This window comes from Poecilia reticulata, linkage group LG1, assembly GCF_000633615.1.
Source record: "Poecilia reticulata strain Guanapo linkage group LG1, Guppy_female_1.0+MT, whole genome shotgun sequence".
Taxonomy (NCBI): Eukaryota; Metazoa; Chordata; class Actinopteri; order Cyprinodontiformes; family Poeciliidae; genus Poecilia; species Poecilia reticulata.
The window spans coordinates 7,935,000-7,952,877 of NC_024331.1; the positions used below are offsets into that span (position 1 = coordinate 7,935,000).

At 36.9% G+C, this 17,878-nt stretch overlaps 1 protein-coding gene across 2 annotated transcripts in view; it reads left to right on the forward strand.

The window, feature by feature from the left end:
* Window positions 1-3,027: 3,027 nt before the first annotated feature.
* LOC103469417 (ATP-binding cassette sub-family A member 1-like) overlaps window positions 3,028-17,878 on the forward strand; it is a 33,760-nt gene continuing 18,909 nt past the window's right edge. For both annotated transcript variants that reach the window (XM_008417117.2, XM_008417194.2), the window contains exons 1-8: window positions 3,028-3,209; window positions 6,692-6,800; window positions 8,249-8,342; window positions 9,134-9,275; window positions 9,452-9,570; window positions 13,204-13,325; window positions 15,379-15,570; window positions 16,740-16,829. In XM_008417117.2, the coding sequence (XP_008415339.1) occupies window positions 6,735-6,800; window positions 8,249-8,342; window positions 9,134-9,275; window positions 9,452-9,570; window positions 13,204-13,325; window positions 15,379-15,570; window positions 16,740-16,829 (825 nt within the window). In that variant the 5' untranslated portion in view covers window positions 3,028-3,209; window positions 6,692-6,734. The remainder of the gene's footprint in view (window positions 3,210-6,691; window positions 6,801-8,248; window positions 8,343-9,133; window positions 9,276-9,451; window positions 9,571-13,203; window positions 13,326-15,378; window positions 15,571-16,739; window positions 16,830-17,878) is intronic.

The following is a 17,878-nucleotide window of genomic DNA, read 5'->3' on the forward strand; positions in this document are numbered from 1 at the left end:
CCATGCTGGGAGAACTTACTGTACCCCATCCACACTGGAGAAAAGAACATTTCTTAATGAACCATGCTGCATTCCAGTTTTATCTCGTTTCAGCGGTCAGTTCCACATAGATCCCAATGTACAGAATAGTTTTAGATATCACACTTCCTTATTTTATTTGGGTAAAGTAAAAGTAGTGAAGTAGACTCTCTAAAACAATGCTCCGCGTGTCTAAGAATAGCAGTTATTGTTGTTTTAATATAACATTGCTTCAGTACATTGTTTTAAAGAAATTGCCCATGCACACAAATGAAATAAAATATCAGAAAGATGTCTAAAATAATCGATTCAACTGGAACAATGTACTGGCATCAATGAGAAACATTAAAGTTTTTATTTTTGCTTTGAATCCAGTAACATTAATTCAAATTAACTAAAGATATACAATTAAAATGACAGTTTGGATATTTTCAATGTATTAATTGTGAGTGGGTAAAAATCTGAATTCAAGGCTAAATATTTAAAGCATTTTCTTGCAAATTTAGAGCACAATAATAACTTTTGCTTTAAAATGGTAGTGAAGATCACCTCCACTGGTTACTTGCAGTTCTGGTCATCAATTTTTGATTTTACAACTAAGAAGTGTGGCATACTTTCATGTCAGCATTTTTGCTTCAGTTAGTTGCAGGTAGTTATCTACTATGCACAGTCAAAGTCTGAAAATGTGCTCTTTTGTTTTCTTTTCATACATATTTATCTCAATCTCAAGATGGAGTGCATCTGTGAAAAGAAATATTGCCACAGCTCTTTGGTTGCTTTTAGCTCTGGATTCTGACTTAGGTGAATTCTTACATATTAATAAGCTCTGATCTAAACCATTCCTTTTAGATTTCTGGCTGTATGTTTAAGGTTATTTCCTGCTAGAATGTGAACATTTACCTGAGTTTCAAGTTTTTCTTCCAAGTTTTCCATGTATTTAACTCTTCTGACCCATCTGTTTTCTGACAAGGCCACCTCTGAAGGCAGCTCATACAAATTTGTGTTTAGGATAATTATACAGTAGTTACAACGAGTACAAATGAACACCAAACTTTACTAAATCTTTTTGAAGTTTTGCATTGAGCTCTACTTTGTGCACTCCCAGTAAAATCCAATAAGATACATTGAAGTTTGTGGTTGTAATGTGACAAAAAGTGAAATAGTTCTGGGGGTGTGACTATTTTTTGCGAGGTACTGTATGTTCCTTGCAGTTTTTTTGCTGACATCATCCTCCTCTATGCAACCTTAACTCATCCTAATTTGGTCTAAGTACCTATGAGCCATTCTGACCAAAGCACATGCTGTTAAGGATCCAAACACTGATATCTGAGGACATTAAGTGTTGACAGCCGCTTCTGTACAGAGTATTTGTCGGACAGTTGTCTCTGCACGATTTGGGACAGACTCAGTGATTTGGCAACAGAACAGTGGAGGACAGAGTGCATTTTAGAGACGACAGAGTTCAAAACAAGTTGGATGAGTTACTGGATTAAATTGTTTTCAGTTTAAAAATGCAGTAGATGAAACAGAATTAAAGGTCTTCATCAGTCAGGCTCTGATGATTTGACAAAGTGATTGCAGCTGTTGCACTGATTACATTTTTTTGCTGAATGATGACATGGGCTGTAAATGACAGTAGAATATGCTATTAAACACTCTTTAATAGCATATTAAAGAGAGTTTCTGCATATTTCTGTCCTGTAAATATCAGGACAGAAATGACTACATTTTGTAATTGTTTGCAGTACAAGATGTGAACGGTAGCTTGTTAAAAAATCCACACATAAATCCACCAAAAAGTAGAAAATGCAGTTTAACAACTTTGAGTTCAGACCTCTGTCCATCAAGGTGTTACTTCCCATGACTGGAACCTGTTGCACAGAGGATTCTGGACAATAATCATGCAAACAAATTAGGACACCTAAGAGTAACTTTAATCTTAATGTGTTCATTCATTTAATAGATAATCACATTTTAGCTAAAGCATGATTGTTTTTCTGATTACAACATTCAAACCAGGAATAAACAGGTAAAAAAAATAAAAAAAATAAAATATCCACCCCGTAATAAAGAAATACAAACACAGCACATAAAGGAGTCATGTGCTATTACTTTATGATGGAATAAAATACTGGAGATATTTTTTAAGAATTTCTCTATAAAAAAAAAAAATCCATCCATCATTTAAGCCGGCTTAGCTTTACAGAGTCACAAAGGGGTCATTGGGCATTGGGTGAGAGGTGGGGCAGATTCAGGACAGGTCGTCAGTCTTCACAGAAACTGTCAAATGTAATGTACATTTCAAAACATTTTAAGGGTTAAATATAAAGGATAGTGTTCTCATTTTTCTTAAGTCATCTCTTCCAATTTCTCCTGTTTTGCAGAAAATAACATGTTTCAAAGGATGTATATCTTTTTACACGTGATGGATTATATCTGAATGTGCCATTCTAAGAGTACTGGAAGTGTGATTGATGAAAAACAAGAAGTTAACAAAAAAAAATTGTCAGGACCATATCCTGTTTGCAATTCATTGTGCAATAGATTTCACCCATATACAGAAAAACAACTAGATGCTCTGCTATATTATTAATTTTGGGAACAAAAAAGAGGAAAAGAGTGTCAACTTTAGACATTCAGTTGCTAATATTATGAAACCTGTGCCAATATTGACAAAAGTGAATTATGGGTTCAAAGTTTCAATAGAATAATAACGGAGCAAACCATTACGCTACATAATCAGATCATATACTGTTAACCAGTTATAAACCAAGCATTGATATTCTTCATCCAACAAACAAATATATAAAAACGTAATTAAATATTCATTTGCATTATTTACATAACGTAATTACAAGGAGTAATTGAATATGTGCTCTCCTTTAATTGAAAACCAGCGCGGTAAAAATGAGGCTGGCCCTTTAAGAAATGTTTTGCTGCCGCACGTGCTTGCCTTATAAGGGAGCAGCAACAAACTGTGACCGTTAGTTACCTTTGCTGCGCTCCGCATCGAGCTGCGCTATAAAAGCCTGCCTGGGGAGAAAAAACTGTTTTCCTAGACACTGACAAAGAACAAGGAGGACAGCGGCGTCAGAGGGACGCAGTTGTTAACCTCGTTTTTCAGTTCTGTTTTAGAAAAGGACTTTCAACTGATGAGAGGCAGAAGAGCGAGTAAACACATTAAGATTGAGGTTGGTGACTTCACGTGCACTTCTGTGAGTTTTACGCAAAGATTTGGAATTTCTTTGTTAAGACGAAAATGCCGTACCACATATTTCATCGCTTTTTGTCTTGTTGTTAGCATGTTGTTAGGCTAATTGTGTAAATCTGGAACTGAGAAGAAGAAAAAAACTGTTTTTTATGTTGTAAGGAAAATGTTGTACTTTAATTGAACTAATGCAATTATCCGCAACTTTTCTTCATTTTTACGTCTGTAGCTTAAACCAAGGGTGCAGTTTACTTAAAAATAAGACGTTTTGCTACTTTAATGATAAATGTCACGTTTTTCTTTTTCTTGTAGCCTCTAATTTTCTATTTCGACAGCGTCTGAGTCGGACTCGACTCTAGACGGGAGTCTGTTAGAAAGTATAAGCAAATAGCATCCGGTGAGGGATTACAAAAATAAATGAGCTGTTGTTGCAAAGTCTTAATTTAATGCTAAATAACAACTTCACAAATGACCATAACTTGAAAAACAATGGTTGTTGCTGCATTGTATATTCACATATTTAGAACAATACGGTCTAATAAGAGACAGACAGGATTAAATCAGTCATAGGACATAGTTTATGTCAGGTATAGCTTTATTTTGTAGGTTCATTCGCCTTTTTTGTCGCTTTAGTTTGTTTGACTTGACGAAGCTGTTGGTCAGCGCCGCTACACTGGATGACCGACAGTAACCCCAGTTCAACAGAACAATGAAATGAAGCACAAAAGTCAGTCTGGAAGACAATTATTTTTTATAATCTCATATCCTATTAAATACACCTACCGAAAACATTTCGTCAAAAGACGTTTGCCTCATGTCTGCTTTAATTTATCTTACATTTAAGTAATTTCCACTCGACAAAAAAAGTCATACAGAGAATGTCTCTTTGTGTTTTTTAAGATACTTGTTTAATCTTTTCCACCCTCCGATATTTCGTTTGACATGCATGCATAATGCGATGCTGCCACGTCGTTGAAATATTGTGTTTTCAGATGTGCTAGGTTGGAGACAAAAAAAGTCGTTTTGCGTACAACATCGATGACTATACCCCCTCTGTTTTATATACAAGAAAAAGAAATAACAATATTGATCAGTTTTCATTTTGAGGCTCTTTATGAGAGCTAAAAGGACAATGGCGTTGAAGAAAAGGGAAAAAAACATTTTGTCTTAATGTGATGTAACACGTGAGCGAGGAAAGATGGTAAACAAGTATAAATGGGATTTTTGACMTGTTTTATGCCACTAGAGGCGCCCTCGCTCTGCACCAGTCACTGAGCTAGAGAACCCCCATATTTTCTCTGCATACGACGTGTAGATTTCGACCTAGTATTTGTCTCGTTGAAATGCGTAATGGAGTCGAAAACAATTCGCCGTTGCATCAAATAAAAATCAGTCTTAAGCTACAGTGGATATTAGTAGAATGATGGCAATACATTCATCTTTGTTCAAATGGTTTTAGTTTAAAACGGATCGGCTCACACATTGAGAAAAACAACCAAATTCCGCATTTTATCAAGACACGGCGAGGGATTGTTAAATAAAAAAGACACGGTGCCTGATATGGCTTGCTTTGTTATTCTTGTCACATGACGCAGCAGCCTAAAATGTGGCCAGATTACTAATTTACAGAGATCTATGGAGCAGTTTTGCTGTGATTAATATAATTTTGACTTGCTTACTTAGTAGTTGTTGCCACCAAATCAAGTGACTCACTGGGGGGTGAAACAGATGTACCCGAGCAACAGATAATGTGGCTGGATCGCTGTGTTTGTTCATGGATCCCAAAGTTCCTGTTAGTTTTTATTATGAAATGGTAAGTATTTCAGTGGATTTTGTTATATGTGCAAAGTTACTACTTTGCACATTTTGTGCAAATTAGGAACTGATTTTAGGACAAATATAGATGGACATTGTTGCATTGTGGATCTATTAGTCTTTTTTGTTGGTTGGGGGAATTTTCACATCTGTTTCCCTTAAATATATTTGTATCCAAAGTAATAAATTGAGAATGATTGAGTGCTAAAAGCAATCCTTGCATATTTTCTTTCCCTCAGTGAGTATTCATCCGACCCTGATAGTGGTTAAAAAAAAAAAAAAAAAAAAGACCAAAGTTATTTGATTTGGTCAAACAGCTTTGACCAAAAGTTATTTGGTCAAAGTTATTTGCTTTAAGACTATTTTTTTAAAATTGTTTTAAAGTAATAGAATGTTAGATTTTACGGCAGATCAACTAATCAGTATGACACGTTATGTTTGAACATCACCGTCCTTGACTTCACCGTGCTATGGTCCCACTGTCCACTGCAGCCAATCAGCTTTAATCTGTATAAAGGACATTATGCGTGAAAAACAGGACGGCCTCGATTCTTCCGCCAATGAAACGTGAAGTTTCATCACCTAACTCCAAAAAATTTGGAACATACTGAATGAAATACAGTCTGAGTTTTTACGGAGAGAGCATTCGGGTTTGCTTTATAATTTTATAAAGATTGGATCAGTGAGATGCACCATTCCTTTGGTCTAGGTGAAAGGTCAACATAATGTCAGTCCAATGTGCAATGTCAGTACAAAGACTTCTTACTAGAAGAGTTTACGTTTCTAGATTGATGAATAACATCAAAATACAAATTGTTTTCAAAGAAATAAGATCACATTTCACTTTAAAAAATAAAACTGTTTAATTATTAATTCTGTAAAGAATAAACAAAGAGAAAATAATGAGTTGAAGCCATTCCTAAATTTTGAATTCACATCAATAGGAACATCATGTTTGATTCTGAGGTGTTATCTGGCTGGAGCCAGTCTACTGACAACTTTTCATGGGCTCAATCCTCCCCCCACACCGGCTCCCCTATCCTCTCCCCACCCACTCATCCTCACAGATGAAGTGCTTGAACTTTGGACAGAAGTGTTTACATTAAGTGGAGCTGAATTTGCAAGAGTTGGCAGCTGTCTTCCAGTCGGTTGGCTGAATTTTGCCGAGCCTCGCTGGTATTTTGGCAGCTCTGTGTTTCAGGTCAGAGGAGTTTTGTTCCAACAGGTGAATGTTCCGGCGTTTCACTGTAGTTTGCCTCTAATGGTTTAATTTTAAGATTATTTGCTCTTCCAAGAAATGCTTGTCATCCAATTTGAACCTTCCTCTTGCTGTTTTTTTCCCCCTCTTATCGTTGCGTGTCTTTGGTCGTCTTCTATAGATGTAATCACTTTCTGTTCTGTTTTCAAATCCATTTTTCTGCGTGAGAGCATCCTCTTTAATTGACCACTGTTTTCTTTCACAAGAACACAGCTAAATTAAAGAGGCTTAACACGCGTCTGTTATAGCTACATAACTATTTCTCCACGACAAGAAAAGTGTAAATTAATGGTTTTGATATCTGTTTTTGAGTCATCTCTGTGTTTTATGCTTGTTGTGTTTGACCCTGTGTTTTTTTTGTGTGTTTGTGTTTTTTTTTTGTGTTTTCTCAGTGAGGAGCTGGAGTTGGCTCATTGAGGTTAGGAAGACGGCAACATGGCGGTCTCCACTCAGCTGGGTCTACTGCTATGGAAGAACTTCACCTACAGACGACGACAAACCGTAAGTACTCTGTTAATCACTGATTTGAAAGAATCATAAACACAGCTGTAAGTTATGACTGATTATTACATCTGTAATTTTTCTAAATCCTACTCTTTCTGTGAAATTATAAATTTTTGAGCACACATTTCTGAGTATGTCTACTTATGTAACTGAGCTAATATTTAGAGATGCAACAGGGGGCAATAAATGTGGAGCCAAATTTTGCTCTGATTTATCTGTGGACAGCCGAGTCAATATGAAATAAAAAAATATTAATTTGAACACATTAAACTAAAAACTCTCAGTTGACAGTTTTGAAACTGATGCATTTTTTAAAGTTTCTTACACTTATATTAACCTGCACTACCTTAAAACCTATATTGCATTGTTTTATACACTTGGAGCAAACAAAAACATAATACAGTTTATAATAAAAAATTATAGTAACACAATTAAGATGAAAAAAATAGGAAATGCAAAATAAGAAGTTAGGGACATGCTTGATGTTTCTTTTTTACATTTTAAACAAATCTTTAAGATGTAAAACCTGGATTGGGCAAATCAGAATTTAAGAAATTTCCAAAAATGCACGGGGAAAGAAAAGTCGATGCATTTCTACTAATATTATTTTTATTTAAATAATTATACAAAATGTTGAATAATTTCCCCAACTCTGCTTGAACTCATTCACATTTCCAGCTGGTTGACTTTAAATCCAACGTTTTTTCTCGTGTGCTTACTCACACGTATTGTTCCCATAAGTGGGTAGAGAGGAGTGATGTTATTGTCCTCTGAGACGTTTTAATTGAGAAGTCTTACAGTGTGGAGACTGACTAAGTCAGAGATAGATGCGAGGATGACACAGTCATCGGTTAGATCTATTTGTCTGGCTACTATCATGTGCCGGTTGATGCCCACACACTCAAAGTTATGCAAATCAGATTCAGTCTGACAAGTTAACATAAGTGCTCCTTTATACAGAGTTAGTCTGCATACAATTAGGTCACTTCTCAGCTCCTCGAAGTGGCAGCTGTGGCCGCGTGACTTCCTCAACAGTCTCCTCTGACAAAAGGAATACAGTGCATATTGTTGAGACAGCAGCTCTGTTCTTCATCCGTCACACTGCATGTCTGACCCACTGCGTCAAGTGGGCAGCTGAAGCTCAAAGGCCATATGGTGCGGACGGAAAATCCCATACAGATCTCCCCGTCTCTGTCTCGCTCTCTAGCAGCTTATCAAGCAATGTACTTTATGCAGATTCATGGTGAGATTCAATGTTTGTAAAGTAAACCAGTCAAATGTACTCAAAATGTAGCTTTTCTTGAATCAAATACTGAAAATGAGACAAAGAAATCTGCAACAACTGAAGAACAAATGAAAAGAATCAGTCAGGAGCTGATTAACTCATCAGTCATGATTTGTGTCTAGAAATGATTAACGCCTTCCCGTCATCCTTTGTCCCTTAGATCCAGCTGCTGATTGAAATCATTTGGCCCTTGTTCATCTTCTTCATCCTGATATCAGTCCGGATGTATTATCCTCCCTATGAACAACATGAATGTAAGTAAAAAGAATGTTTATATGAAAACATCACTTGAAAACTTTATTCAGAAGCTGTAAACCTTTTCAGGGAAATGCAATGTTTTGCTACCCACGCAAAAGTTGAATTTAAGTTAAATTGACTCGTTGAAAATTTGAGGAGCTAATATAGAACCTTGTAGTACACCGCAGGTAACCTTCAGTGAATTAGATTAAACTTTATTCACTACCAGTATTGTACTAACAAAACACATGTTGAAGAATGTTATTTTAAAAAGATAGAGGATGCTGTATCACTGAATTGTTCCATTATGCTATTTTTAGGCAAAACATTTGATTCTCAGAAAGATCAACATGGTAGTCATCTGAGGTCCTTATTATTGACACACAAGGAGCTTATCTACTTTGTCAACATTTGTTTGCACTATGTGAATCTGTGACTAAACCATCAGCTGCAGGAAAAGTGCRGCCGCTTTCTCAACCTTCTGCCACGTAACAGTTCAGCGACAGAAAGCATCTAAAAGTTATTAAAATGTGTAACACATAGCATCTCAAAAAGACTCCAACCTGCAAAATTAAACCGAGCCGACAAAGTGAAGAAGTGTTGAACCTCTTCGACTCCCTTTCTATTATTTTATGAATAGCTTTTTATTTGTACATTTGAAACAACTGCTACTGAGAAAACAAAGAAACTAAACATTGAGGTTTTTTTCGAGGAATACCATGTATCTCATTATTATTTACAGTTGTCTTACGTTTTACCTATTCTGGTATTTAACTTATCATGAAAAATGTTTGCTTTTTTACCCCAGGCCACTTTCCTAACAAGGCCATGCCCTCAGCAGGTACCCTGCCCTGGGTACAAGGCATTATCTGTAATGCCAACAATCCCTGCTTTCGTAATCCAACCCCTGGAGAGACTCCAGGCATAGTTGGAAATTTTAATGACTCCATGTAAGTAAAGTGGCTAAGAAATGTTTTTCTTTATGCTGTTTAGTATTAGCACTATTAACATTTGTTCAGAAATGCAGAATGTGTTTGTTTTTACAATTTAGAAGACCTCTTTGTGTCTTTTTGAAGCTTCTAAGAGCATTGTGTAATTGTGTTTTTCCTCTTGCTGTCGTCACCAGAATTTCCCGTCTGTTTAACGATGCCAAGAAGATCCTTCTGTACACCCAGAACGATAAGAGCTACGAAGGCTACAGGGGAATGCTGGGAGCCCTCAGAAAGCTTCAGAAAAACCCTGCCCGTAAGGACACGCCTTTAATTATCCGCTTGTTGTGTCTTCCAGTTGAGAAGTGCCCTACTTTCAGTCTCACTCAGGACTTTTTATTGTTTTCTCACCATTCATCAGCTGCAGCACCTGTGTTCTAACTCAAACTTATTGGAGCCCAAGGTTATGAGTCCAATCTAGCATTTACTGTAGGTACAAATTAATTGCAATGAATGGTGTCATATAAAAGATAGACTAAGTTTGCAGTTTAGTATCCAGTGTTGCAAGTAATCACCGCCACACTCCATCAACATTGGTGGGCTGGTAGGGAGGGACGGTCTGCTCGTACGTGCTGTCAGTGGTACAGAACAGGAAATGTATGAAACTTTAGACTCCACCCTGGCAGACAAAATGTAATCAACGCATAGATTGGCTAGTTTGTTTTCACTACACTGTCCCTGCTTCCTGTCCCAGTTTAGTTACAGTTTGCTGCAGATAACATAAACACTTTCTTCTAAGCCATTCAGGTTTTTACTGGAACAGTTAGGATTTATGATGAAAGTAAAATTAAATACATTAAACCTTTTTTGTCTCTGATTTAAATGGTTTTAGTTTTTTTTATTAATTAAATCAACAACAATGAAAGGAAGAAAAACAGAACTGCGAGGATTTGGGTTTTTGTGTTGTCGATTTCCAGCTGTCCCTCGTTTCCCCTGATTATCCTCTGTGTATTTAACCCCACTTGTGTCACCTGCTCCCTGTCGTGTGTCTAAGGTTCTGTATTCCCAGTGATACCAGTGTCTCTGTGTTTCCTTGCCTCATCGCTCACCTGTGCTGCCTGGATTTCTGTTCTCCTTCGTGTTTGGTATTAAAATTATCACTTCTCACAAATACCTGGGTCCACAACGTCCTATCCTCACCATCTGCAACTCCAATTCATGACAAGAACAATATGTAAAATGGTCTTGTAGAAATAACATGATATAATAAAAAAAGATAAGAGAATTTAAAGTGTAAGACTATTAAACAACAAGGATGGAATAGCTAATTGTTGCTTAAAACTACATTTATACCACATTCTTATGCCCATCAGTATACTTCCTCTATCTAAATGAGAGGACATCAACATTATGCCTCATAAGACATCAATTTAATTTTATACTGAGCAAATTGGATCTTCCTTTAGAAATTATGCAACAAAATTTTTTTTTGTTATTGTTTTGGCTGCGTCTTAGTTAGCCTGGAGGTAAAGCTAATTGTATAATCACTTCTTGGAAGCTATTCTAAGTTTTAATCAAGCGAGATGTCTCTTCAAAGCAAAAGGCCAAAATAGGATTTTTCAGTCATATAGTGCTCAAAAAATCTTTTCTGCATTTGTTAGTTTCCTGCTTCAATCATCGCCAGATCCCAGTTATTGATTATCTCCCACGTTTGAAATGTGTTTGGTTGTAAGATGTGAAACAAATTGAGCAGGATGCATCTGAAATATTTTTATTGGCTCAGAAAGCTTCTGTGCACTTTATCACAAATGATTTCTAAAGTTAAACCATATTTCTTTCTCCATTTGTCTCAAATCCGCAAGGGAGAATGCACTTATGCAGAGACGTCTCTAGCACGATGCATCGCTAAGCAGCTGAAATGGGAAGTTTTCTCGGAAATAGCAGCCTAGATCAAAGTGTTTTCTGCATAATCTCACTCACTTCTGTTGCTGATAACATCAGCCAACCACTTTGAAGATGTAAAAAAAGAAACAAAATAAAAACACATCACTTGTCGACATATACAGCACATTCCACTCTTACTAGCAGCCCATAAAGATGATAAATGAATCTTTCATTACAGAAGCATAACCTCACAATTTATATGTAAAATAAAGCTGTTAAACTGAAAACATTAGTCTGTAAAAAAAATTTCCCGATGACTCTTCTAATAATTCCTATGAAATACAAGTACCTGAAATGTTTATATATATATATTTTTTATTTTATTTTTATTTTTTTTTTTAAACATTTTTACCAGCGTGTAACTATAACATTCTAATATTCAAAATGGGAAGTACAAGAGAACATGCAATTTAATTAAGACTGATATGTGTTAATGTTGTTAGCTGCAAGAAAGAAGCTACTTACCTTGGCTTGGAGCAAAAGCTGAACATTTTAAAATGACCAAATCCATGCAAGAATTAAAGAAAGAGCTTGTTTAGTCACTGAGCATTGTGTGAAGGATGGTACAAATTGTCCACAGCTAACAGCACTGTCTTCAGTGTTAAATTATGCTTCAGCAGTGAACTTCTGTGTTTTTCTTTATTATTAATTTTACACATATTGACAGAGTCACTGGAGTGCACTGTGTGGAAATTTTTTTTTTTAAATTTCATCAGAATTATGCTGACGTGATCTCCTGAGTAATCGTGTAGTTCACTGGGAGTTGCAGCTTCCCAGTGGGACGCCGATTAGGCTCCATTAAAGCTCCCTGACCGTTAACCGCTGAGGGTTTAAGTCATTAATACTCACACAGAGCTGGCAGAGGCACACAGGGGTACATAAACAGCTATATTTGGCGAAGAAATCTGATGCCAAAATATTGACGACGCTTAATCTTAAATCAGAAATTTCAAAGGACTCACACACTTCAGGACAATTTTTTTTCAGTCACATGTCTCTTGAAAAACACTCTGTTCTCTTTCACTTCCTCTCTTGGGTGTTTCAGTCAAAGCCAAGTGTTTCCTGTGGCTGTTGGTTTAGATGTCAATTGATCTGTATGCACAAAGGAACAACATGAAGAACCATAAGCAGTGGAGTTTTGAGGCACATATGATTTAAAGAAAAAAAACATGCTTTAAAGCTAAAGTATAAAATTTTATTTCATACAGTACTACAGAACATCGGAAAAGGAAGTATAAGAGTAGCAACATCTTCTCCTTTTGCGAAACTGTTGTTTATGAAAAATTGTTAAAAAATATGTTCCTCTTTTTTGTTTATAATTCTCCAAACTGTCTTCATAAGTCCACAAAAAGAAAAAAAAAATCACTAGAGGGGAAAATAAAAATAACATGGCTTCCTCAAGAAACGCTGAATGTAAGAAAAGTTAGTGAGGAAGCCAGTTTGAGACAGAAGGGATAAAGTATTTGGACCAAAGTTGGACGCCCCGCAGTAACCTCTGTAGACTATTAAATTCAGTGCTCAGAGGAAGCGGGAACAGTCTGTAATTTTGTGTGCTTGTGTGCATCTCTGGTACTGTTCAGCTGACTCGGGCCGGTTTCAGGAAGGGTTCAGCTTCTTGGGAATGCAGGAAAGCACAAAGAGCTTTCAGACTGCGGGGAAGATGAATTGTGTGTGTATTGGGGGGCTCATCAGTATTCAAATGCTTGAAGTGGTTCGTAATCATAAGATAAAGTCAGGGATTCATTTCATTTGTTGGCTCATTTTTGATGTGTTACTCCCCATTTCATTTTGCAACTTTGAATCCCCCTGAAACATTTGGACAAACAGTCTGCATTGTTGAATCTGGCAACTCCCTTTTATGAAATACCAATAATATTTCACTGAGCACATTTCTTTGCAACCTAAAAACTTCCTCTTGTTCTCTCTTCTATCGTTTCCAAGACGATTTTTAAATCTGAAAGTTTAACTCTATCACCTATGCAATTTTGTTTCCCCTCCTCCCCAGGATTCAAGCTGAAAGACTTCTTGAGAGATGACGAAACGCTTTCTCACTTTCTGCACCACAACGCATCGCTCTCTCATCATACGTTGAAGCAAATTTTGGAGGCTGACGTCAATTTGGAGAAGGTAAAATATTAGGGTTGTTGCAGATAAATCACAGCGGTTGTGCATAAATCTAATGACCTTGGCTTTGCAGTATCTGTTGGACTAAAGGATTCAACCAGAGCACAGCTAAGCCCTTAATACCCAGGGGGGTGGAAGTACATTGGGTCGGGGGTTGGATGGATGGATGGATGTACAAGCTACTGAGCAGTAGTCCCTCTCCCATTTGTTGTTTTCCCTGTATGTTTATCATGATTTTTTTTCCCCCTACATCAAATTTTCTGTTGTTCCCTTAGCTGAAAAGATAAACATTTTTCTTCAGCGTCCATTTCTTCTTGTTGCGTCTTAAAAGGAAATTCTCTAAACCTATCCTCTTCCATATGAGCTATATCTGAATAACTCGAACCGCGTTCTCTGACCGATTCTCCAGCCCTTCCTTCGCCTCTGCTCTGCGGCTGCAGTCACATGATTGCTTCGTCTTTCATCCCTCCCCCCTTCCAGTTCCCCTCACGTGCAGAGACAGAGGCTTTACATCAAAAACACGTTACACCATCTGATTCTACCACCCCCTCCGCCCCTGCTGCCCCCTTCTACCAGGCGCTCATTGATCACAGACGGGAACGTCTCATAGATCACGTAGCTCACCAGGAACATCGCTCCGCCGTAGGAATGACAATTATGAGACTGTTTACATTGCTGTAGCTGTTTCTGTTGACATATAATGTAATATAATAATATTTTATTCTACAGCGAAAAGGTGAATACACACACAGGCCGACATTATGTTTCTCGAAGGAAAACATGTTTTGAATTCTCTGTCTGTCAATTAGTATGATTCCCAATCCTCCCAACCGGCTTTAAGCCCTGATGTTTTTTCCAGTGAACAGATTAACAGCTGTGTTATATGTGTGTTTGTGCAATTGTGTGTGCGCGCGTGTGTTATGTTGGCTAATAGATGGGAAAGCACAGAGCAGTCAAGGACGTTTGGAGGCAGGCTAAGGGAGCTTCTCTTGCTCACAAACACACACATCTTGACTCTGTCGCCAAAAAAAAAAAAAAAGAGTCTCTGTTCCCTGTAGGTTCCAGAAAAGTGCCTTTTGTTACTTTATCTGCGATTTCTCCTACTGAAACATAACACTTTTCTTTTCTCCAGAGCAGGCGGGGAGATAAACAGTAACAAAACAAATTATGATGAAATTGGTTTCTTGGAAGTCTGAGTACGTTGTTTGTCCCAGTATTTATATTACCAGTCCTTATTTGCTGTTTTCTGCTGATTTTCTTCAGTCTGTAAAATCTAAGGACTTTTTTTCCTATTAGCRAAAGACGATCTCCAGCTGCCTAGTGAAGCAAACATTTTGATGCAACATTGCTTTCTAAAACATGTGACAAAATGTTATATTAACTGCTTAATATGTGTGTCTCTGAAATGTTATTGAAATAGTAGCTGACTGTAGGCCTAGTTTAAAGCTACAAGTAAGAATTTTCTTTAAAATCAACCTGACTCACATTAGACAGATTGTCATGTTTTATGACAATCTGCCAGTTTTTCTTTCTGTTTTGCTATTTAGTTGTAAAACTTTAACTAATTAAAATTAAAAACTGCTCTCTTTAAAACAAGCTTCCAGGCCCATGTGTCCCTGGTGACATCACATAAGGTATTAGTCAGTTGATCAGAGTTTGAGTGCCTCCATTCATATTTTTATAACTTGTTTCATATTTTTAAATGTTTTAATCACAATTCTTAATAAAATGTGTTTATTTGCATTGTATAAATAGTTGGAACATTGTCCAAGTCATGTTTGAGAAATTGTCTTGAATATCTGGGAAATTTCTTAACAATAAACCATACAGAGATCATTTGAAGATTATTTTGGCAGACTGGACTGGAATTTAAAACTTCAATCTGTATCTTAAAATTTCCTAAATGCATTGTATTTTGTGGAATCCAGCAGTTTTATTGTTGCTAGGTGAAAAAACAAAAGTTTGTATTGTTAGGCTATTATTTGTGTATTTTAAGAGGAATACATTGGACTATTTTTGACCTTTTGAATTTAATTAGTTTGTTTCTGTATTTCAGGTGCTCACGAAAGGTTTTGGATTCCATCTCAGAGATCTTTGCAACGCTACACCGCTGGAGGAGTTTGTCCACATTGCAGACCGTAATGTGTCCCACTTGACTCAAGAGATCATCTGCAAATCATCCAGTAACTGGCTGAACAAGGCTCAGAACCATTTCCTCTCCAATTTGGACTTTCTGAAACCGATTTGGGTGAGTTTGATTATTTTTTTAGTTAATTTCAGTTTGAATTTTGACATCCCTATAAAACCATTTTTCCCCTGTTGATAATTGTGAGTATTTATTATAATAGATAATAGGTTAATCATTTTGTGTGGTGCAGTAAAATGTTCTTTTTTTTGTACTTCAGAGTGTGATCATTATAAAGGATATAATTTAAAAAAAACTGACATCTAGATGTTTTTCTTGTATAAGGAATGTTTTCTTTACAAGAATTTCCTCCCTTTCCTGTTTGGTGTCGACTCTCCTCTGTTCACAAACAGTCTCCCCCTTCCCATAAACTTTTGACCTGTATACAAATCATTATGAGGAAGGATGTGAAAAGGTGAACAAAACAGTTTTATGTTCTGAACTTAAAAGCAACAACAAAAAGTCAAGAATTTCATCAAAAGTCAACATAAAACATAGTGATGCTCATTATGGTTTGTTCTTTCTCGTTTCTTATTATTTCAGCATAGAGAAAAAAAGCATGCCTTGTTGATGGCATGCGAACAAGCACTGACTAATATAGGATATGATTCCCAGAAAACAATCTTTGTCCTCAAAACTGAGTCCAAACTTTGCGAAACCCTTTTGATGCAATCGTGGACAATCTTTTCAACATGGGCAAAAAATGTTGTATAAGGGCAAGAACTCTTGCAACACTCCCATCTCTTCCCTGATTGTGAGAATCTGTAACAGGGAGGAGGAGAGAAATTATAGATTAGAAGTAAGACAAAAGCGAACAAGTTGGGGAGAGAAAGTTGAGAGTTCACTGGAGTATTGTTGGTTTTTCCTAGAAGGCTGTTCTCTTTTCATTGACACCTGTGCTTTATCAAATGTCCGACATTCCAGCACCCTGCAGCCTAGAGTGATAGATGAAAGCTCTCAATCACACATTCAAACACCGGCGTACCCAGACTGCACAGGAAAAAAAAGAAGAGCTCAAATCCCCTTAAACATTTTTTTTCCCTTGCCTCCCTGTCTTTATGATTTTCATTATCACAATCTTCATTTTGCCTCACTTCTTACAATTTCATGACAGTTTATCTTGTCTAATCGAACAAGCAAGGAAAATCTCCTCCTCCAGAGAAYTTTGCAGTAAAAGAAAGAAGTCATTATTTAAGAAAGATGAACTAAGAATTATCCATTGTCTTTGGCAGAAGGATGTGAGTTCAGACCCCAAAGCTGTCCAAGATGTCTCAGCTGCGACCAACAACCTCCTGGAGAGCCTCGGCGTGCTTGGCGTTGAGGTAAATGAACCGCTGACATGTACAGAGAGCACCACCCACACAGTACCACATGCAATCACGACATCCAAATTATTTGTATCCAAAGTTCAGTTGTCATGTTTGTGACTGAAATCAATTCCTAACCACACAGATAAACTGTCAGAATTCAACCAAAGGTAATGGTGTAGCAATTTGTATGCACTGTATTTGGGTAGATTTGGTCAATATTTCTGAGTAGAAACTATGTAAAGGCCAAAAGACACGCAAGTTCGTTAATGCAACCAACTGCCGCGCCCCACCCCAAACAATTTTTATGATCATTTTGATATTCTTTTTTGTAATTTATATAAGTGAAATAGTGAAAAACTTGATAAATATATTCCAACAAAGTCGAATGTTAACCTTTTGTCTCACAACCACAGCTAAGATGTCCCCTTCATATGCAATGGCTGCCTCAAATATTGGCTTTACAATTAACCTTGTCGCTAAGCTAGCAGACCTCCAACACAGAAACTCAACCACATGACTTCCAGAAGATACTAACTATACCATATTGAGATATTTATTGTCAAAACAACCATCAAAACCTTATACCTCACTGCGTAATAAAATAAATGAGACAACCAGAAGCAACATCTTACATTTTTCTCACTGCTTGAGTAAAAATTAAACCCTTTTAATGGCTAATATTAAACACCCTCTTACATCAAGAGTTAACCTGACAAAGAACCATCTACAACTGGAAATATGTCTTTTGTTCTTCAATTAAAGTAACCGGAGTACATGACAGACTTGACTCAGTGAAACATTAAGTGTACCATCACTAACGCTGCACGTAGCAGAAAACCATGAAGAGCCACATGTCTGACCCCAGCTAGTGTAACTGAGTCTGCAGTGTTGAAGTGCAATGAGAAATCAGAGATGCAGCAATTGGTTGAGCATGCTCTCCACAACACAACCCCCTTTTCTCTCAGGCTCAGGCTCTGCTGATCTGGCAAAACATAAAGACCCAGCTGTCTGTGTGTGTGTGTGTGTGTGTGTGTGTGTGTGTGTGTGTGTGTGTGTGTGTG